The following is a 22115-nucleotide window of genomic DNA, read 5'->3' as shown; positions in this document are numbered from 1 at the left end:
TGTTTCCCCGCTGCCCATTTCACAGCAGCAGGACAGAACATGAAGGCAGAGCAATGAGGATTCCCCATTTCAACATTTCCTAACAACTATTCAGCCTGACGTATCACTAAGTACATTCCAAAACAGAGCAGTGATTTCTCTTCCATTTCTCTTGACCGACACAGCAGAGACTACAGACTAGTTTGCTTGTGCAGACATGAATCTCACATTCATAGGATAAGTTAGCAACACAAAACTGTGAAACGGATGAAAACAGTTCAAAAAATATAAAAAGAAAAAAACAAGTGTATCTGTTTTAGATCTGGTAAAAGTTGACCTAAATTAGCAAAGACCTTGACTGTTTGAAATTACCTCATGCTGTCCCATCCACAGCCAAATCCAGGGCATGAGGCAAATGGGCTTTAAAAGGGAGTATAAGGGATCTGGAGGGAAAGATGGTTCATTCATCTGTCAGCCTGAATTCTTGCACACCCACCTGTTCTGTTTCAAGCAGCAACCCCCACGGTGCAAAGATGAACCCATGTTTTGCACGAGCTAAAATTACCAGGGGAACACCTGTGTATGCCAAACAAAGCAGAGACCACAGCACAGTCAGAACAAGGTATTTCCCTGGGGCTTGTCTTGCAGCTCTGTTGGCCTTCAACCTGGCCCTCCTCAGGCCTTTTACATCTGCTTTTCACCACACCTGTCAGTCCAGCAGACAAAACTTGGGGCTACATCACAAAAATGCTCATCTAAGCCAGAAAGAACCCCAAATATCAGTGGTGCTTAACCCCAAAGCCTGCAAGGTTAAGCCATTAACATATTAAAGCTTATTCTAGCCGAATGTCAACCAAGATCAGCAATGAAAAGTGCAGCTCACTACCCTTAGCTTTAACAACACTGGTGTCATTAAAGAACAAACACTGCCGTGTACCTGAAGGGAGGTCAGTACTCACTGCCAAAAACCAAACTGCACTGGTAAGAACTGGAACAGGTCAGTACAACCTGTGCACAAGCTCTCTCTTGCTTTATAGCCCTGCTGATTCCTCAGCTCAGCACAAGTGTGTGTGAGAGGAGCCAGCCCTGAGCAGAAGACAGCACCTCTGCCAACCCAAACACAGGGCCCTGAGCTGGGCAGGTGTTTCCTTGATGTGGAAGACCAGTCAGATATGACTAAATTTGTTTTGAGTCAAGGCCTGGAGGTAGAAGCCAGCCCCAGTTAAGCTGTAACTGCCTCCAAACCCAAGCTCTAATCCAAACATCATTCCCTCCCATTAAGAAGCTCCTCCAATCTCTGAATATTTTCATATGGGCAAACTCCAGATTCAATGTAAACTGCATGACTCAACATAAAAAATGGATCCTGCATTTAGCACTGCAACGCTCCAAAAGCTCTGATAGACATTTTTAACCAAACCACAAAGGACTTACATGCCTCTTTCCCAAAAACATGGCTTTTCACCCCTTTGTCATCTTTGGACACCTGCAGCCACAAGATCCACCTAGCATTCATGAAAGGAAGTGGGACTCTTTGCATGGACTTCATCCCACTTTTGACTGGGACTGCTCTCCTTTCTCATCTGCCTCTGGACCACCCAGGTCTCCAAGGAAACAGTCTGTTTCTTCAGACTTCTTATCACCAGCATCAAAATTTGCAAAAATTAAAGCAGCCAGACAACATCCAGGGCTGACTGCAAGAGCCACAAATCCAAGGTATTAGCGGCTTCGGTTAAGCCAGAGTCAGAGCCAGCTGCTTTTGAGAAGCTCTGCAAGTCTTTCAGTTCCTTACACAACTAAACATGGAAAGCAAAGGATACAAACGGTGGCAGAACTCCTGGCAGTATTATAATCTAAACCTCCTAGCCTTGCAGGAAAACCAGTATTAAAAGCATGACAGAACTCAAAGCTCAAACAATCCCAGTGTTACAAAGAGAAATTAGTCAGCAAGTTGCAGCATCAGGGTGTATCAGCATCAGTCCAATCCCAGGGTTCCTTTGCTACCCAGAAGGGAATAGAGCTTCCCCCAGTCTAACCCTGTGGCAACACCACAGGAGGGAAAGCCCTCTTTGTTGACAAGTTCTGTGATGTGGATCCCAGGACAGCCTCAGGAATAGCTGAGGCAAGGACGGCAATACACAGCTTGCTTAGGCTGTGGGGAGGAAATGGTTTAGGCCACCAAACACTTAGGTATCATTAAATACCCAAGAACAATGTTCTGAGTCATGGAAGGAGCTGCCCAAGACCAAAATCTGACTGTGGGGCTGTAAAGTTCTTGCTTGCACACAGCAAACAAACCCTTGCTTGGAACATGGGGAAGCTACAAATGTCAGGTTATCTCAGTGTACCTGGAATCAGTAAGGCCGTTCTGGGATCAACACGTTCCCGTCAATGCCAAAAATTGCACCAATTCCCAAACTTCACAGAAAAAAAATCCTGCACCAGTTAGTCAGGAGGCACCAGGATCAGCAGTGTTCAGTAATCGTTTCCATTCAGATAGATTTGCTCTGCAGAGAAACCTGACCAACTCGCCTGGCAGGAAATAGCAACATGGGGTTCTCTGCTTAACTGCACTCTGTCAAGGAAAAGAAAAACCCAGAAGTCCTGAGGGTCACATTCTTCAACTCACATGACAGCATTTAATGTCTAGTGAAATGAAACCGGAGTTATATATGGACAGAGGCAGCTTGAGGCAGGAATGCAGCAGACAATAGCAGCTGCAGAAAACGCCTTCCCCCTACCTGCCCAAGTTTGGATCTCCCTAAGAGGAAATACGAAGCTGCACATATGGTCCCAGGGCACAGGCAAGTCTGGACCCGGCTCACCCCAGTGCCAAGTCAAGGGCAAAGGTTCCGAATCAGTTGCATTTTGCTCTTGTGCACCCTGGGGAAAAAGGGAGTTTTGGGTGTGAGCCAGGAAAGCTTCAGGTCTTTTATTTCCTGAAAATGGCTGAGGTGGGAAAAACCCTCGGCAGTTCTTGGGTCTCTTAACAGAATGAACTGAAGAGTAAAACGAGCACGTGAGCCAGCAGGGGAGGTAAAAGGCAGTTCAGCAATTTCAAATTTATGTCACAGACTACACAAATCTTAACAGTGGAAGCAGCACACATCACAGTTACTGCCATGGGTTACCACCCTGGGCCCAGACTTCCCTCCTATCTTAAGAGCATAGAACATGATGCAGAGAAGCATGGAAAGGGAAGCATCATTGTGGTCTGTTCCTTCCCTGCCTCTCCAAAGGCTCCTCCATGTGAGATCTGAAGGGCTTTAGCATAAGGCAGCAAATTCCAGTAAGAACTTGATCTAGTAAAGGGAAAGCTCTGCAACTAATCCTTCATCACCTCACTTAACAGTATGTGTTGATCAGGAGATGCTAATGGCGAAACTAAAGCCTAGATAATGTTTGTTCCTCACCCAGTAAATCCATTCTTCCCAACAGCCAAGATGGGCACAGTAAGTGCTCTGGCAAGCTCTCTTTTCTGCAGTGTGAGTTCCCTGGAGACAATCTGATGAGAAGGTGTTGGTAGACTGTCCACTCCGATTTCTTACAAGAACATAAAAACCTCAGTCTCCTGAATAGACCCCAGAAACATTTTTCAACACAGTATTTCTCAGGTTACAAAGATTTTTATGCTGTAACCATTAAAGCAAGTGAACGAAGGGTGATTTCAGTTATCTCTGGCTTTTACCTTTTGCAGGGAAGGAAAGCACGATCGTTCCCACAATCAATCCATCCATCCATACCTGGTGGGCATCTCCAGAGGGCACTATGTAGGCTTGGATAGGCTCCTGGACATACTTGGGATTCTTCATCACCTGCCGCAGTTGCTTCAGCAGCTCTGTTGTAATTTTCGGACTCATCTTCCTACCTACAACTAAAACAAAGCACAAAACCTCAGTTTATCCAACCATTCCAAGTCACTCACATGCACAGGCAAGGAGCCATCACCACTGGAAACTCCCCTTGAGGACAAGTGTGCCAATATCGTCCCTCTCAGATCAGAATTTTGTCTGTCTTGTCACTCATTTTCCTTAAGAATGAGGGATCAGGTTAAGGCCAGAGAATCACAGCTGGTCGGCCCTGTAAAGGGTTTTTCCCACCTGGTGAAGGATGGCATGACCTGTGGTGATACACATGAGCTTAACACACTGGTCAACCCTTCTTGCATGTAGACTGGACCAGGAACCACAGCACCTCATACATTCCCTATGACAGCCAGGAAAGGGCTTGGCATGCGATGTGGATGGTTCCAAGTATCCACAGATCAGAAGTAGCTCCGTCTGTGACATGCACTGAGAGAAACTTCCAATCTTTTCACTCTGGGGTCAGAGATGCTGTGGCTTATATGCTCAGGCTGCTGGGAGAGCAAGACACGACATCAGGAACTCAGGAAGGGACCAACTACAAATGCAATTTTTAGAAGTTTCACTATAGCCCAGAGTTTCATAGTGGACTGGTGAGTGGATTAACTCAGACAAAAGATATCTGCTCCCAAGGACACAGAGGGATGCATTCACTGGCCACATTCACCTCTGGGCTGTGTGCTAGTTCATCTAGAAGAACACAACTATAACAGGAGGAACAGCCCGCTGAGCTCTCACAAGGGACTGCCAGAGGACAACTTATGGGAACCTCCTCTAAAGACCTTTGGCAAATGCTCTGCAGATCTCAGCTGGTGTCAGGCAGGGGTGGGGTACAGCCTGGATGGAAGATCACAGGGGAAAACAAGGGCACAGGCCAATCACACTCCTTGGCTGTGGTTTTGCAATGGATGCATCTTTGGCATTGCAGTGAACATCAGCCTCTCAATTTGCTACCCAAAAACGGGCTCCAGCCAGGGCCCGCTGTGAGCACCATGCACAGTGATGCACCAGGCTGTGCTGCTGTGCTGGCACAAGAGAAAGCTGCAGGGGAAGGCACTCACTGACTGCAGGATGTCAGTGGGGGGGATGTGCAGCTGTGGGGGATGCCTGGCCAGAAAGTCTATGAAAATCAAGTAACCTGAACTTCTTCAGAGATTCTTTCCATCTTTTCTTCACTCACATCTCCAAAGGGTGCCCAAAGGGAGCCTCTTCCCAGTTCTCTACCCACTTCTTTCACATTTTTAAGAATGTGTTGGGATCTTAAAACTTTAATACTGTCACATTCCAGGGCAAGGTGGGCAGGCTGTGTGCTGCTCGAATGCCACACTACGCAGTATTTTATTCTGACCAGTTAATTTCACAGCTCATTTCACAGCCATGTCTACAAACAGATCATGATGGGAGAAGCAAACAGCATGCAAGTCTAAAACATTTTTTGCTTATCCAGGCACTTACTCTATTTACACCTCCCTAACTACCAGGAGTCCCAAGTGACATTATGGTCTTATGCCAAAACACAGTAAGGCACATCCTTGCCCTGTGACGTTTACCATCTAACTGGGAAAGTAGAAAAGCTGCCTCCCCTTCACAAGCCATAAGAAGACATGATTTGACCAAGATCACACAGCAGAGCTGTGACCAAGTCAAGAACTGAACCAAGATCTGACCCATTCAGGTATAAAAATCTCAATCCAAGCCCACCATTCACGTCTCATCACAGGAAGTTTAGAGCACACAAGACTTGTGTGTGACTGACTTTGCCCACACAGGTACACTGTGTTTCAAAACCCAGACCACATGAAGCAAATTAAGGTCAAAAGGCACTGAATCCTCAAATTGGTATTATCTTGTCCCTTCGCTGGGATTAGATTACACCTCAGATTTATTTCCAGGACAATTTTCATATTTTTATACAGTATTTGCAAGCTACACTGAACTTTATAATACTGTGATTGTTTCTGTCTGTCCTCTGCAATGAGCTGCTGTAACATTCTATAACGTTACTGCTGATTTATGTTCTGATAGAGTAAAATACAAAGGAGAGAGAGCAACAACATAGCGACGAGCCACCAGAAAAGAATCTTTTTCTACAAACTCATAAGGACATAGCTTCCATTCTTGGCCTGTGCTTTGTCTCTAGGAATCTAAAAGTCTCATATAAACAGGCAAGGCATGACAAGGCTTTGCCTTTTAATAAAGCTCCTTGCTGACAAGCCACGGTTTTCTTAGCAAGCAAGAGATTCTCTCAAGGACAAAAAAAATCATTTAAAAAGTACTCTCCCTGTTGAAAGATTTGCTTACAATATTAAAAACAAAACTAAGCTAGATTAGCAACGAAACTCATATTGAGAAGGACATTTATTTTAGATAATCCCCACAGTATAAGAAATCCCTTTCAAAAAATCCTCCACAAACTTTACAATAAAAATTGTCTTCAGTTTCCAGAGAAAGAGAAGCTATTTTCTCACAGATCTTTGGTAGCCCTTTATTCTGGTCCTCATATAACTTTTCACAGGTGACTGCTCCTTCCTTGGCCATAATTATAAGCCTCTATAAAGTTAAAACAGCTTCTCAATCATTATTTACTCATGCCAGTGATCAAAATCAAACATGGCTGGAATTAAGGTAGAGGATTTAACAGTTCAAGGACCAGTCCCCTTCCATGTCCTAACTTTTTCAAAGGTATCAGGCTCCGTTATTACCTGTCTCGGTAGTTCCCCACGTCTGGATGCCGCTCAACTCTGCTCACACAAAATACCATCCAGCTCTTTGCTCGGCCTTCATAAGCTCCACTGTACCTGAGAAAGCAAAGGGCAAAACTGGAATGGCTAACAAACTTTGCCCCCCAATAAAACATTCTCATCCCCCAGCAATGAGCTGAAAATGCATTAACACTACGTTCTACTGGCATGATTAGAGATGCACTGAGGGTGAACCATGAGGCAATAGGGAAAGTCAAGGGCCAGGCATTTGCTTGTCAAGACTTATGATTAGATCTTGAAAGTGTGTGCTGGTTTATGCCAATTTGTTCCCCATTTCCCATGGGGAAACCAAGGCAGAGCAGGAGTAACATGCAAAGTACCACTGCATGACGACAGTCAGAGCTGGATCCCAAAATCTGTCACTGTCGAGACATATATTATCTACAACTCACTCAGACTGCAGGAGGCAGTTCTGCAAGAGCTCAGAGCAGATCCTGCCTGGGCAGCAACTCCATCAGACACACAGGGCAAAGAGCAATCGTGAAAATGCTGCCAGAGGAACCAGACACCCCCTCCTGCCTCCCACATGCATGGACAGCAATGGGCTGCCAGCGAGGGCTGGGGATACCAGGCCCAATTTGTCAAGGTGTGTGTCAGTGTCATGGCAGGGACAGGAGGCAAGGCCAGGAGGTCTGGCTACAGCTGGGTCTGCTTACGCCTGTGTCAGATCACTCTGAGCGTTTATGCCCCGTTTTCTTCATATATGCTCATCCTGTGACAATTTCCTCTTCGCTTTCTCTTTTACGTATAGCCTTGTTCAAAATAAGCACGTAAGCTTGCATAGTGAGGATTCAGCAGCACCACCCCAAAGCCAGGCCTCTCTGGCCTGGGCTGGCTGCACGCAGGGCAGCCCAAGCACTCACAGCTACATATGGAGGCACAAGCCCCATTGCTCGTCCCTCCCTCGTATCTGCCTGCACACTCACCAAACAGAATTACAGAACTGTCAGGGTTGGAAGGGACCTCTAGAGATGATCTAGTTCAACCCCTGTGCCAAGGCAGGGTCACCTAGAGCACGTGACACAGGAACATGTCCAGATTTCAGGAATGACTCCAAAGAAGAAGACTCCCTGGGTAGCCTGTCCCAGTGCTCTGCCACCCTCAACATAAAGAAGTTCTTCCCCGTGTTGAGGTGGAACTTCTTGTGTTTTAGTTTATGGCCATTACTTCTTGTCTTGTCGCTGGGCACCACCAAAAAGAGTCTGGCAGCATCCTTTTGGTACCCACCTTTGAGATATTTATATGCATTAATGAGATCCCCTCTCAGTCTTCTCTAGACTGAACAGGCCCAGCTCCTGCAGTCTCTGCTCATAGGAGAGATGCTCCTGCCCCATGAGCCAAAGCCTCCCCCAGCCCCACTCAGGAGTGACAGGGCCGCTGGGCCCGGACACCCCGCCTGGGCCTGGCTGTCAGTGCTGGATGCCGTGACAAGGCCTGGGCCTGGACACCCGGCCAGGGACCGGCCGGAGGGGCAAGCTGTGCCCGGGCCGTGCTGACCCCCGCAGCCGGGCTCCGGCCACACGAACCGCTCCGTGCCACCAGCCCGGGGCTCCCGCCCGGGGCCGCCCCCGCCCGCCGCTCCTCACCTGCCGCCGGCCCGCCCGCCTGCGCCGCGTCAGCGACACGTGGGCCGGCCGGGCCTCCCCCTGTGGCATCACGGCTGGCGTCACGGGGCGGGACCGGGATCGGGACTGGGACTGGGATCGGGACTGGGGCTGGGACCGGGACCGGGGTCGGAATCGGGATCAGGGTCAGAATCGGGACCGGGATGGGCACCGCGCACCGGTGCCGCCGCAGCCGCGCTGCCCGGCGTGGCCGACCGACTGAGCCCGGGGGGGCCGGGGCAGCCCCAGTGCACTGCAGCCCCGCCGAACCCCTCCCCGGGGAGGGACCGGAGCGGAGGCCCTGTCCCACACCTCTCACCTCCGCGACCCTCCTCGCTCTTGAACTTCCAAAAATACGTCTTTGGGGGTTGCAAGTGTCTGTGGCCGCTCAGCGAGCGCACCCGGCTCCGCGCCCTCCACGCCCCGCAGGCCTCTGGCCGCTGGGATTTGGGAGCTGCCCGAGGCGGGGGGAGAAGAAGGGGCTGGGGGCTCACAGACTTGCCACCCCAGCACCAAACTGATGGACAGGTTGAGATTAGGTATTAGGAAGAAATTCAGTGCTGTGGGGGTGGTGAGGCACTGGAACGGGTTGCCCAGAGCAGCTGTGGATCCCACGTCCCTGGAAATGTTGAAAGCCAGGCTGGATGGGGCTTTGAGCAACCTGGTCTAGTGGAAGGTGTCCCTGCCCATGGTTGAGACTAGATAATCTTTAAGGTCCCTTCCAACCCAAACCATTCTATGATTCTATGAAAATCTGGCCGTTTGCCATGTGTGCTCCCTAATGAAAATACCTTCCACCACCCTGCTCTGCCCCGGCAGTTTTTTACAGGTGGGCTGAAGTAAACCCTACTGACAGAAACATGAGGCTATTACAGAAATGGAGACACCAGAAGATCAGCACCAAGAAAGGCTACAACAAAATAAAAAAAGTGCTTTGTAACTGTGTCCAGGCAAGAGGAGTTTGCTTGCAGCAGTGTGTACCCTGGGGACCCTCTGGCCCCAGCATTGTGGCAGTGCTGCAGCCACCCCTTTCCCATGGGGTTCAGCACTGCACCTCAGTTAACTATGACTCTGCAAAGGGTGAATAGAGGAGGAAAATCTGCTCAGTGGGACCCATCTTAGTTCAGGGCCTCTCACAAATCCTGGGGCCTCAGTAGAGGAGAAGGTGCTCAATTGGCTGCATGGGCCCAGTACTGGGCCCTTGAAGATGCACAGGCTGGGGGCTACACCCAACATCCCACTGGTAGGGAAAGACTGTGTGGGTACATGACCAGCTCATGAAAACAGTTCCTGGGCCTCAGTCTGTTTGCATTTTTCCAGGAGAAAAAGTGCAGCCAGCGGCTACTCTGCCCTTCCTCCTCCTCTTCTCCCTCAGTCTACACCAATGCTGTAGCCTGCAGAGCTTTACCCGCAGACTGCCAAACATTTGCTGCTGCATCTAGTGAGCAAACATGAGCCAGGCTGGGTCTCCCCAACTATTCATGTATTTCCAGGAGAAGCATGAAGCAAAACCAGGATGAGATAAATGTAGAATAATTCAGGGGAAAGAGGCTTTTGGATGTCTCTAGTCCAACCCTCCTCCTAAAAGGAAGGCCGTCTTCAAAGCTAGAGCAGGTCCTGCTGGGTTTTGAGTATGTCCAAGAACAGATAAGCACAACCTCCCTCAGCACCTCATGCTAGCACTGACCACCATGGAGCAAAAAAGGTTTGTTCCTGATATCCAAACAGATTTTCCTCATTGCATCTTGCCCCTTGACCTTTTGCTGTGCACATCTGGAAAGGATCTGGCTCCTTTTTCTCTCTGACCATTCTCCAGGCTCAGCAATTCCAGCTCCCCTGCAGCCAGTCCCGGCGAGCAACTGCGGCTCTCTCCACTTTGCAGATCTCTGTCTCATAGATTTCTGCAATAAAATTTAGAGCATAACACAGCACAGCAAAACTTGTAATCCAACAGAAGAGAATAAAAGGTCTGTCCTGCAACCAGCATCCCAGCATTGGGAAGGGTCATTGGATGGGACTGGGGTTGCAGACTGTCCCTGAGGAGGGACGGCAGAGAGGGGAGAGGGAGGCTGGTGACCACAACTGATATAGCAGGAAATTTTCTGTCCTCGTTAACCTCCTTGGGTGAAGCTAATTGCTGTTTCCCGATTATTCTCACCCTATATTCCAGCCTTGCCCACAAGGGATTCCTGCAATCCTGGCAATCTGGCCCGGAAAGGCCCATTTAGATCATCACATCAGTGTCCCCCTCAGGGTAAACTACAGCCGTGTTTTTCATTTGTGTTACAGACCACATTATGCTCACCCTGCAGAATATTTGCTGAGGAGATTCATTTCTTGGAAACCAGCCAGAATCCAGCGATGCTTATACTAAAGCACGTGTCAGGACATTTTAAAAGCCCTGCAACATTGTCACGATGATCACAGAGATAATTTGCCAATGGTGAACTCTGCAGCTGAATCCAATCAGGGTTGTGAAATGGTCCTTTCAGCCTCCTCTGACTCACAATAATAATAATAATTTGGGGTTAGATTTTGCATTTGGTTGTGGCTCTTAATAGAGGGTTGTGGAGACCTGCACCTGCCAGAACTGAACCAGCCCAGGGAAGGGGGAAGGATCAGTCTGAAACACTTCAAATGTTTGTCACATGCCTTTCCAGCTCTCCAAGTGGGGATGCCTTTTCCTCTCCTGTTCTTTTTGGCTTGTGCATGTTGTACCCAAGGGAACAGAAGACTCTGGTCTCCCATTGGCATTCTCCCCCTTGGCATTGTTCTTCATGCTTGATTCCCAGGGGCAGAGCTAAGGGTGTCTTGCCTCTTCCCTTCCTGATCTGCAGTGCTTTCAGTTTGGTTGAATTTAGGACAGTAGCTAAACACAAGGTAGTCTTAATGCCTGTGCCAGTGAAATTGTTTGATTGTTTTTTGCCGGTGAATCATTATTATATCAGTTTGAGCTAGCTAACGGACCGTGGGAGCAGTGGCAATCAAATACAGGGAGGAAAGAAAATACTTCTCCTGTGTGGGAGTGTGACCTGGGGAGTGTGCACAGCATGAAATAATCAAGCTGCTGGCAGAGCCCAGAGTACCAGAGGGAGGACAGGGCAGGGGAAAGCTCAGCATCTTCTCAGAACTTGCCTCAATTCCTCCAGGTCTGGAGATATCATTCTGCCTGCCTGCAGCCAGTCCAAGGAGAACTACAGCATGAGAGCAGCTCTGTCCTGCCTCCTTTAGTTACCCTGCAACCCCAGCATGAGAGGAGAGCAAAACAGGAACATTGAATTTGATTAACTCTCGCTACTTTGGACCCAGCTCAGGGCAGAAATAACAAGCATCACTGTGGACAGACTATCAATGTGATATTGATGTCTCTTTGTAATTTAAAATGAATTAAGCCACCACTCAAAAACACCTTACTCCATTGTGTGGTGACCAAAATGTGTCCCCATTCTGTCTTCCTGATCAAGATCTTTATTTAATAAAGGTAAAACAAGTCTGCATTCCTGTCTCCTAAAAATGTGCTAAAGGAAGCAGAAAACAGAAGGGAAAATATTGATGTCTACAAGAGCTTCTTAGTTGCTACTGAGCGCCTGGTATTGCAGAGCCACATTGTGAAGGCTTTTGTACCCAGAGGTGACTTCTAACTGGTTCTGACTCATTGAGCACTAAAATTTAGACTAATTTGCTTTCCTTCCTAGTAGAATTAATAATGACAAACTGACGGGTATTCTGCATAGGAACCTCATTCCAGGAGAGTAATGATCTCGTAAGAAAAGATGTAGTCAGATCAAAAAGCATTTTGCAGACACCTTCTGACTGTGCTTGTGACAAGTCCTCTGCAGTAAACAGCCATTTTACAGGTGGAACCGTGACTGTGCCACGTGGGCTGCTGTCCTGTCTGTCTGCAGAGAGCTGAGTCTAAACACTGCAAGCATCCCAGTACCACTGGTGGCCTGAGCCAGCAGGACCAGTGTTAGGCCCATGGACAAGCCCTGATGGAGTCTGGATTGCATGGCAGGCTGGTGCTGAGATATGGCCCACAGCTGATGGATACTCAGACTGAATGAGCCAGTGAATTGCTGCTAAAGGCTTTGCCCAGATAAGCACGGGAGGCAGCACTATTTATTTCATTTGAATAATACATGACTAGTAAGTTAAATAAGAGAAAGCAAAGTGAGCTTTCCGGTTAAGCCAAAATGTTTGATGCTTGTTTCCTGGGCATTTTGGGTCTCTGGGAAGCTTTGAAGTGGTCCTAATGAACTTGCCGATGTAGATAATGTAAAATCTTTAATAATTAATTTATCAGGCAATGCTGTCTATGAAATATATTCTGAAATGTTTAAAGAGATAGAACTGTCCTTTCTAAGTGGTTGTTTGATCTCAATTAAAATGGTGCAAGTTCTGCAAAGATCTTTTATGGAAGCACTTCAATACACCTTGCTTTGAATTAAACTGTCCTAATTGGACTATCTTTTATGTTTTTATAATGCTGTATTTGCATCAGATTACAAAAGAAAGAGGTGAGGGAGAAAGACCTGAGGAGTAGCAACCAAAATTCCCTGACACCAACCTCACCAAATGACAGAGCCATTTACTCTGTTGTAATCTTGATCTGTATCAAGTGATCAAGGCCAGGAAATAAGCCATAAAAGAACTCACCTTATCTTATCAACCCTCCTATACCCATGATACCTTTATTGCAGTTGTAACTTTCATTTCCTTTACCTTCTCCTTTTGGACACCTGTGAAATTTTGACTCCTGCTTTGCAGTGTAATCTCCCAAAATGATCCCTGCCCACCTTAAGCAAGCCCACAGGCTTTTCCTGGCAGAAGCTGTTTGGCACCTTGGTGAGATCATGGTGTTGGTCTGTGACCAGAATGGATTTTTTTTCCCCTCAGAGTGATGCAGGATGTGGAAGACAGCAGTAGGAAATGGGGATTTGTAGCGGGGGGGCTGGGCATCTACACAGCTGTTGACGAGGACAGGGGGTGCCAGTGGTATCTGACAGTGGCTTGGGACATCTCCTGGTCACCGGACAGGTGAAAGGGTGCTCTCAGCCCTGCTTTCCTGACACAGAGACCAGTGCCACCAGCACTGCTGGACTGTACCTTTCCATGGTCCCACAGTCCCACAGTCTCAGCAGTGCTTCCAAGCTGGGAAATGTATTAGGAGATACATAAGGGGTTGGAGGTGATGACCAGAGATCGCTTCCTCTCTGTCGACACAGGTACAAAACACACTTTTACAAGGTTGCACGCATGGCCAAACAGCCTCTCCCATCCGTGTAACAGCACTGGGATTGCTGGAACAATAACCCACCCACTTGTGTTTGTGTTTCCAGGGGCTGTCCTGCAAACGGTCACATGCAGGTTGTTTTACTCACAAAGACCCTCAGCGAGTTTGGCTGCATTCATGTCTCTGTGCTGCCTGGGCAGGGTCACATCCTCCCCGCCCAGAGGCACACCTGTGTCCATGCAGGGGAGAGCAAGTGTTGTAAGTCCAGTTTTCTTCCTATTCCACCCTAGAAAATTACCTAACAACAATTAATGCTGGTGTTTTGCTGGTATATATCATCAGCGCTGTAATTTGCCAAGACAAGGAAGGGCCTGAGAACAGCAAAATATTGTTTGTATTTTCAGCTCTCAGCTCTGAGTTAAATGAAAGTTTCAAACATGTGGCTCGAGTCCTCTTGGATCACGTTTAAAATAAATTTTGTGTGTTTGGAAACAGTGAAACTGGAAACTGCAACAACAAATGGTCTGTTTGGGGGAAAAGATAGCAGGGAGACAAGAAACAAGCCTATCTAGAGATCTTATCTTCGTTTTTCTTGGGAGGACAATTTATGCAGCCAGCACTGGAAGTTTGATCGTGGTTGGGTGGTTCCCGGCAGCTGCATTTGGAAAGGAAAGGGAGGCAGCAGCAGGCCAGGTAGATATCTGAGTACTTCCACGTCTGCTCTTTTCAGTTAAATACCAGATGTTTAGACTTTGCCTGTAAACCTTTAACAACAGGGATGAAAATGAAATGTTTGCTGCGTTTTCTGCCTGGCTCCATTTCAACACCAAACAATGCTCACAGATCCCCACTCACCTGTACTTGCCTGTTTGCAAGTAAAATGTGAGCCCTGTGGCGATTTCCAGGACTCTTTAGTTTTCCCTTGCCTGTTCTAGATAAAAAGAGATGGAAAAAGCTAGATCTAATGTATGCAAAACAAACCATAGTGGTCAGTGGTGCAGCACTGGTGTTAAGTGCTTTAGGAGATCATTTCTTCAGCCTGCATAAAACTCCATGCAGCTAAGGAAGTATATGCTGATGAATTGCATACATTTATGGGTATAGTCCATATTTAAATATCAAAATCATGCTTATTGCACAACAGAGACTTTTATTTAGTTCCTACAATGCCGTTCTTCCTCAAAGTCTTCACTACCACAAACATTAACAAGGTGCAATGACCTGTCTGTGTTTTGGCCTGACACCTGGGAAGTATTTCTATTACACAATGTTTCCTTATCTGCTCCAGCAATAAAACTAATGGAGCCAGGTGTCTGATAGGTCCCACTCCTCTTGCTGTCTGCTTGGGAGGCAAATGGGAGCCCTCCTGCAAGTTCCTGCCAGAGCCTGGGTTAGTGGCACTTCTCTCAGTGCTCACTCAAGTCTCTGGCATTGCCAGTGAGGGATCAGACATGGATTTTGTTTCTAATTAACATTTTCAGTGTAGTGGACATTTATTTGTATGTGTATTTATATATGGCCACATTTTACAAGCCCCAGCTCCCACCCGAAGTCACTGCCTTTGTAAGCGAGGCCCACTCACCTGATGAAAAATCCCTTGAGCCCGATCGTGTTGAAATAATTTTGTGTCCCAAGCTGTGTAATATATTAAATGAATCACAGTACAAGAAACAGATGCTTATTCCAGGGAGTGCAGGAGTCCACACACAAAGTATTGGGTTACTCTCTGTCTCAGATAACGGGACAAAGCAGAAAAGTTGGGATTAAACATTCTACATGTGCCCAATGTAGAAACTTTAAACCTTAAAAATGTAGCCCAGGTCCTTGTAACTGGCCTTATGGGAGCAAACCTGCATTTGCTGTGCTGCATTCCCAGGCTGCAATCAGCACTTGGGCACAAACCTGGGCACTGGCACATGTCCCGCATGTTACACCAACCTCAGTGTAACATGTAAAGCACTTGGGTGCTTTAGTTTGGTGCCTGGCCACATTTTTTTTACTCCCATGCCCAAGGGATGGTGATCCATAGCCCATATCTAAGAGAGGTTTGGGACTATCTGAGACATCGTCTATGATATTTCAGGTCTTTGGACACTAGTGTCTTTAGATCTAACTGCAGAACTGAACTCTGGTCTTTTCAAATGAGCTGTTTTCCTTAAAACAAAGGCTCATTGTGTTTGATCAGTTGTTTTTATCTGTTATGCCAAAACTCTAGATTAAGTATGAGGAAAACTCCCCCCAAATAAAACATGAAATATGAGAAGCTCCAGAGAAGTTTGCGGGCTGGGGTATCTCTATCAGGCTGGCTGCTTGACTCTTAGCAACTCAGTACAGGGAATGTTTGCTCAAAACTCTATACAGGAGAAAGCATGAGCCCAAAAAAACAAGTGAGGTAAAGAAAAGGATCCTTGTAGAAAGATTGTGCATATCCAGGGATGCTCCTTGCCTTCAACTTTTCTGCCCTGCACTGATTCTTTTATCGTCAGCAGCATTGCCCACATGGGTCCTGTTTGGGGTAATTTCTAAAAGCCCTGTGGGTCCAGGCAGTGCCCTGTGCTTGGGGTCCCTGAGGGATCCCAGCCTCTGGCCCTGCAGGATGGCAGTCAGTAAAAACAGTGTGACCAGACTTCCAGCCTCTCCTGCCACATGCAACCACTGTCCTTTGGCTGGCAAGCACTGCGGAAAATGAAAAGCACCATTTCTACATTGTAAAATCTGTTTGAACAAACAGACCTTTGCTCAGACACAGCTCAGCCTCCTCCCACATCCCACCAATCGCAGTACTTCCTGGCTACAGAATCTGGGCTTCACTCATGCGGGAGGAAAGACCTGCTGCTCCTTTTCTGTTCCTGTTTGCATCCCTCAGCACACTTGACATGATCTATATCCTGAGCTATTCTGGTACAAGCTTTCCTATTGTTTGAGTTGCAGGTTATGAGTTCTGTCTCTTTGAAGAAATATGACACGTGGTATGGAAAAGTGAGAATGATGTTAAGTCTGCATGAGATACTCATGGATGTGACATACAGGAAAAGGATGAATGCTTTGCACTGTCCTCATGAATGAAGGCACAGGAAGGAGGTGTGACAGGGCACCGGATGAGCTGCTGAGAAATTTCCATGGTTCCTGATTTTGCGCTGGCTCAGTTTGCGTCCTCACTCTGCATTTTCATTAACTGAAAATGTAGATCATAAAGGGCTCCTCTGGCACTAAAAGTCTTGTCTCTGCTAAAATGTTTTTTAAATACTTAACACTAGTGATTCAGACATAATTTGTGACATCTGTGTCATGACAGCCTGCAGTCTACAGCTTCTTCACAGCAGGCAGGAGAAAGGCAGGTCCTGATCTCTCTGGTGACCAGCAATAGGACACAAGAATATGGAATGAAGCTGTGTCAGGGGAAGTTCAGACTGGACATTAGGAAAAGGTTCTTCACTGAGAGGGTGGTTGATCTCTAGAACAGGCTTCCCAGGGAACTGGTCATGACATCAAGCCTGCCAGAGTTCAAAGAGCATTTGGAGGATGTTCTCAATCGTATGGTTTAGTTGTAGGTAATTCTGTGAGGAGCAGGGAATTAGACTCAGTGATCCTTATGGGTCCCTTCCAACTTGAGAGACACAATTCTACGACAGTCATTGGTCCCTTGCCTGTCCTTCCACACTAGCACTGCTCCTTTATTCTCATCAGTATTGCCAGCTGAATATTTGCAAGGGTGGGAGGAAATACTTTGTGCTGATAGATACCAAAAATGCCTCTCTGATGGCTGCAGTGTCCTCCCCAGGATGCTGTTACCAGCCACTCAGGATGTATTTTGAAGGAATGGGGGAAAAATCAAAATGCTACAGCCAAAGGCCTGATGCGACCAGGTGCTCTGAGTGTCACTGGGTACAGCCTGTGGTCTGGAGCATTTGGAGTTTGCTGCTGGGGCTCTGTGCCTTGCACTGTCCCTGGGGTCACTTGGCATTTTGTTCCTCCAGCCCTGCACCAGCAGTGCCCATGCTCACTGTCAGGGGCTGTGCTTCCCATTGCCGAGCTCCTTGCCATGCCTCAGCGCCTTGCTCCTGGAGGCTGCTATCATGTGCAAAAAGGAAGAAGAAGGCAAAACAAGCACAGCCAGGAATCACATAATATTGCTGCAGTCCTGCCAGGAAACAGACTGTAGAAGTTCCTGTATTTAAAGCCAGGAGATGAGTTTTATTGTTAGTAGTTGTTATAGCAACCTGAGGTGCTGGAGAGTAATACATGCTCGGCGCGTTGCAACAGACTCTGACAAGTTCAAGGCTGTTGCCTTGCTGCTAAATCTTGTTGCCAAGGCAATGCAACACAAGGCTAGCGCCTAGAGAAATGAATACTGCTGACAGCTCGTGCCAGCAGGCATGGGCTGATTAAAAGGGAACTTGTGAAAGTGATGTTAACTTAAAGAGCAGAAGGGAAAGGGGAGCACAGAGAGGGAGGAGAGGATCCAGAGGAGGACTGGTGGGTTAATGTCAAGTAACAGGTAAAGGAAAGCATTTGGTTAAAAAGCCATATAGTTAAACAGGAAGTCTTAGCCCGTGATGCAAGAAATGCACCACATTTTTGGAGGGAGTAAAAAAGAATCACAAAATCCTCATTTTTAAAATTTGTTTGACTTGGACAGTACTGCTGTCAATTGAACAGGAACTTTGGCTTTTTCCCAATGGTGTTGACAGCAAAAATAATTTCCTCAGTAAATTTGTTCAGTGGCACGAATATTGTTGCTGCTGTAGTGAAAACCATGAAGTAGCTAAGTTAACTTTCAGTTTTATGTTCATTTCCAGCCTTTTTAAATGTGCTTCATGGCAAAATGTTAGCTAGAAAAGAGATGAGGCTGCAAGTTGATTATTCTCTCTTGTCTGTGATTCACTGTTCATGCTGACACTATACTCTGAATTGAAGGAAGAGTATTACTCCAAGGACCACAGAGTCAAAATAAATGATCAAAGCCAAAGAAGTCAGGTAATTAAGTTAATTTCAACTACCAATACAATATTTTGACATGTGCTATGGGATACTAGTGTTCTAAAATGCAAGTACTACAGAAGTGCCTCAAAGAGATACACAATGATCTCAGATGAACTTGTTGACTTCTCTATTGATTTGTGAGTAAAAGCATAATGTTTCTTAAACAATTACCATGGCAGTGTTCTGATCCACTCCTACTTATGTCCCATGTATTTTACATTTTCATGGATTATCAATAGCAAAAGGTGACCTCATGTTTTTCTATTCAATAACTGTTTCATCATGTGCAACTTGCAGTACAACAGTACTATACCTGACCAAATGCCCTATGCGGAAATTTTTTCTTCTGGCATCTGCTGTGGATCATGGAAAATCAGGTCTGTGAGTACTTTGTACTATTCAAATATGGGAAACTTAGACATGGGAAGGGATTTGCCAGTTGTGCTGGAATGTTTTTTGTGTGCAATCATGGGCAGAGCCACCTCTATTGACCTTGATAAAAGTAAGGTTTTTGATTAACTGTGAAATATTTTTTTACTATTTTGAAGTTCTTAAGCCATGGTCCAGGAAGCAGGCAGGTAACTGGTCATATGCTTGTAACCATCATTTGTTTTTCAGCTGCTGAGTTATATTCAAAGAAGGTAGCAATGCGTTACTTGTACCCCTACTACTATTACTGGCATTTTTCCACAGTTGCCATAGTCAGCTGTGAGATGTTATAGAATCAGAAAGAAGGGGAAAAACAGTTCAGGCAATTGTGAAGAGAACATGACATTGCCCCAGAGGATGCTTTTATTTGGAGACTGTCCATTAGATAAAGAAATGTGAGGATCCTAGAACTGGGCATTAGCATTTTTTTTTAATAAGAAAGCAAAAAAAAACCTCTATTTTTAGTCTTAGTTGAATTTCTCTGCTGGTGATTCCACATATGGTATTATTTCTTAATATATGCAGGAGAAGGTTTCAAAGCCCTCCAGAATACCCTTCGTTTTTCTGAAGAGATGCATACATAGAAGTCAGGCAAGTAAAAAGGCAAAACCATATGGGCAGGTCACTCAGCAACATCAACACTTACTTGAACTGCAGGATCCCAGAGCGTTTCCAAGGCCCAGCTCTCCTATCTGCAGGTCCCATCTGCCCCTGATGCCTGTGACAATAGGATCCTTCTTGGAAGGCTCCTAGGTTCCTAGATGATGTTTACCACCCTGAACATGTTGTGTTATGCCTCCTTCAGGACAGATGGGATGCATAGGGGAAGGTCAGACCCCCCCCAGAAAGAACCATGGCTGAATCACACTGCAGCTAAATGCACCTTGGCACAGCCTCTAAAATATGGATGCACAGCCCAAGGGCATCCCCCTCTGCTTCCTTCTGCCTCCTACCCCTCTCCCCTTCTGTGCACCTATTTATTTGCTCGAGAGTCACCCCCAGGGAGCAGGAAGCAATGTGGAGCCGGGACAGTGTGTCTTCAAGATAGCTACTGATAGCAGAGCAGACAGAGCTATTTCCAGAATGATTAATACTATTAACACATGCTGAAGCTTAAGGCTGAATATAAGCTTTAGAGGAATGGATTTTGATGTAAAAAGTGAATAAAGGAGACAACTGTCAGAACAATGAGTGGTGAACCAAGTAACGATTTTTAGCGTAGGAGATGCAAAGCACTGCCTGCTGGCCTGTTTTCACTGAAGCTGCTGATAAAATCGCCACTGCCCTTCAGGCTGGAGAAATAGCCCAGCAGTAGCATGTGGCACAGAGGTAACCCAACTATAAGGCACCAAGGCTATTCCCACAACTAATTAGCTGCATGGCATTTGAGCAGAGGCACAGGGATGGTAACACCCAGGATTCAAGGCACTGATCCTCCCCCAGACCAAACCGTGCTCCACTGTTGCTGGAGCTTGTTTGGGGACCTTTGTGTTGCCCTTTGCTGTACATACCTTGAGTGCCGGTGAGAGTACCAGTGTGAGGGCTTGTCCTGTCATTGAATAAAAAGCATGTCTCCAAAGAGCCATCTGACTTACACTGTCTTCTCATAATCCCCACCCCACAGATCTCAAATGCCATAATTGAATACCTGCTGTTCATCTTCTGAAAGTCAGGTTTAACCTACTGAAGGCAGCTCCCAGAAGGACAGTATTTTGCATAATCAGTTACAGGGAATATGTGTAGCATTTTTCTGTTTTATTTCTCCTGACACTTTTCTCATAGGAGAGCAAGCAAACAAAATGTAGGCATAGCTGTGCAATGTCCTCTTCCACAATTCCTTTTTTTTTTAACCCCAGTCATTAAGGTTACTTCTTTTCCTGTGACTACTGCATTGTATGGACAGTTTTTCATTTCTTTTTTTGAAAATGTATTCTTCTCTTTCTTGCATGAAACATCTTGAGAATAGATGAATGGATTCACCAAAATCTGGTGCGATTTGTTACCTTAGATCTGTCTGCAAAGAAGTCACATGCTCAGGGTGTTTCTCTGGAGTAGCTAATTCAGCTTGGACCCAGCCACATGATCCTTTTTTCGAGTCTTGCCTTATGGCCTCTGAGGAATGTTACATTGGCTGCGAGCGAATTACTATGTCTTGGCAAGACATGTTAATATCTTCGCAAAGACTTGTTAGGGACCAAGACTTCAGCCTCCAACTATTTCCTCTGATAAAGCAGAGTATTCACAGCAGTTCATTAGTCTTGAATCATCAGTCTGACTTCGAGAGAAATGAAAGTTCCCCACAAACCAGAAGGACTCCATGAGTAAAGCTGGCTGCTGATGCCTGCCTGCTAACAGGCTTTGGAACAGAAGCACAAAGTGTTGGATAAAATTAGAGGAGTCAGTGACTCAGGACACTTCAGTCAAGGGTTGGGAAAATGAACACCCAGGTGGAAGACAGGTTATGAATTATGGGCACACCTGCTGCAAGAGGATTTGAAAGACCATCTGTCATGATAGCTGAAAAGTTGGACTGTCATATGTGGGGATAGAAATTTAATGTTTTCTCCTGAAGATCTGCCCATGTTCATACACCAAGTTCATAGCAGCAACAGAACTACAGTCCCTTTTTATTATAGCTGTTGTTTTGGGGGGTTTTATCATTCAGTGCTGTCTTTCCATTAGCGTCCAAAATCACACTGATAACCCTTGAAAGCACAAGAGTGTGACTATCATATCTGCAGCTGGATCTCTGCTGGGAAGCTAGTTACACAGCATGGAAAGTATTTTTGCTATCTCATTTTGAATCGTTGATAACAATATCACAAGTGAAGGGACCGTACTGTTCATCCATTAGATGGGAGAAACCCCTCCCACAGTCCCAGAACATTGCTGTCCCAAGCACACACTTGCAAGGCAGAGAGGCAACATACACATCTTACAAGCCAGGAGCAGCTTTCCCAAAGCGTGGCTGGCAGAGCACCGGTGCAAGTGACAGAGTATCACAGAACAGGTCCCTCCACGCCAGCTTCCCAAAGCACTCATATCACTGAGCTCAGCTTCGGAGCACAGCACAGAGAACGCTCTAAAGGAACCTGAGAGCTGGCCCCCAGCAGCAGCAGCCGGCCCCAGCACCTGGAGCGCTCGATACGAGTAAGGGTATCTATCAGTCAGATGCTCAGAAACCCCCAGTTGACTCTCAGCCCCATTTCTTGGCTGTGTGCCAGCCTCTTTACACCTCGGGTGTTGGAAAAGGAAGTGAAAC

The 22115-nt window shown here is 46.5% G+C and overlaps 1 protein-coding gene across 2 annotated transcripts in view; it reads right to left on the bottom strand.

Annotated features, from left to right (window-relative positions):
- Window positions 1-8254, bottom strand: part of XPNPEP1 (X-prolyl aminopeptidase 1) — a 31342-nt gene extending 23088 nt beyond the window's left edge. The window contains exons 1-3 of one of the 2 annotated variants that reach the window (XM_027735286.2): window positions 8191-8254; window positions 6545-6640; window positions 3723-3853 (exon numbers count right to left, since the gene is read on the bottom strand). In XM_027735286.2, coding sequence (XP_027591087.1) covers window positions 3723-3839 — 117 coding nt within the window. In that variant the 5' untranslated portion in view covers window positions 3840-3853; window positions 6545-6640; window positions 8191-8254. Of the gene's footprint in view, window positions 1-3722; window positions 3854-6544; window positions 6641-7831; window positions 7854-8190 lie in introns of those variants that run through there. The other variant, XM_027735287.2, reaches the window with a different exon arrangement.
- Between the last annotated feature and the right edge of the window lie 13861 nt (window positions 8255-22115).

This window comes from Pipra filicauda, unplaced genomic scaffold (assembly GCF_003945595.2).
Source record: "Pipra filicauda isolate LSUMZ 115617 unplaced genomic scaffold, ASM394559v2 scaffold213_size2393758_pilon, whole genome shotgun sequence".
Lineage (NCBI taxonomy): Eukaryota > Metazoa > Chordata > Aves > Passeriformes > Pipridae > Pipra > Pipra filicauda.
Note: the sequence above shows the minus strand (reverse complement) of the source record. Positions and strands in the feature narration are given on the sequence as shown.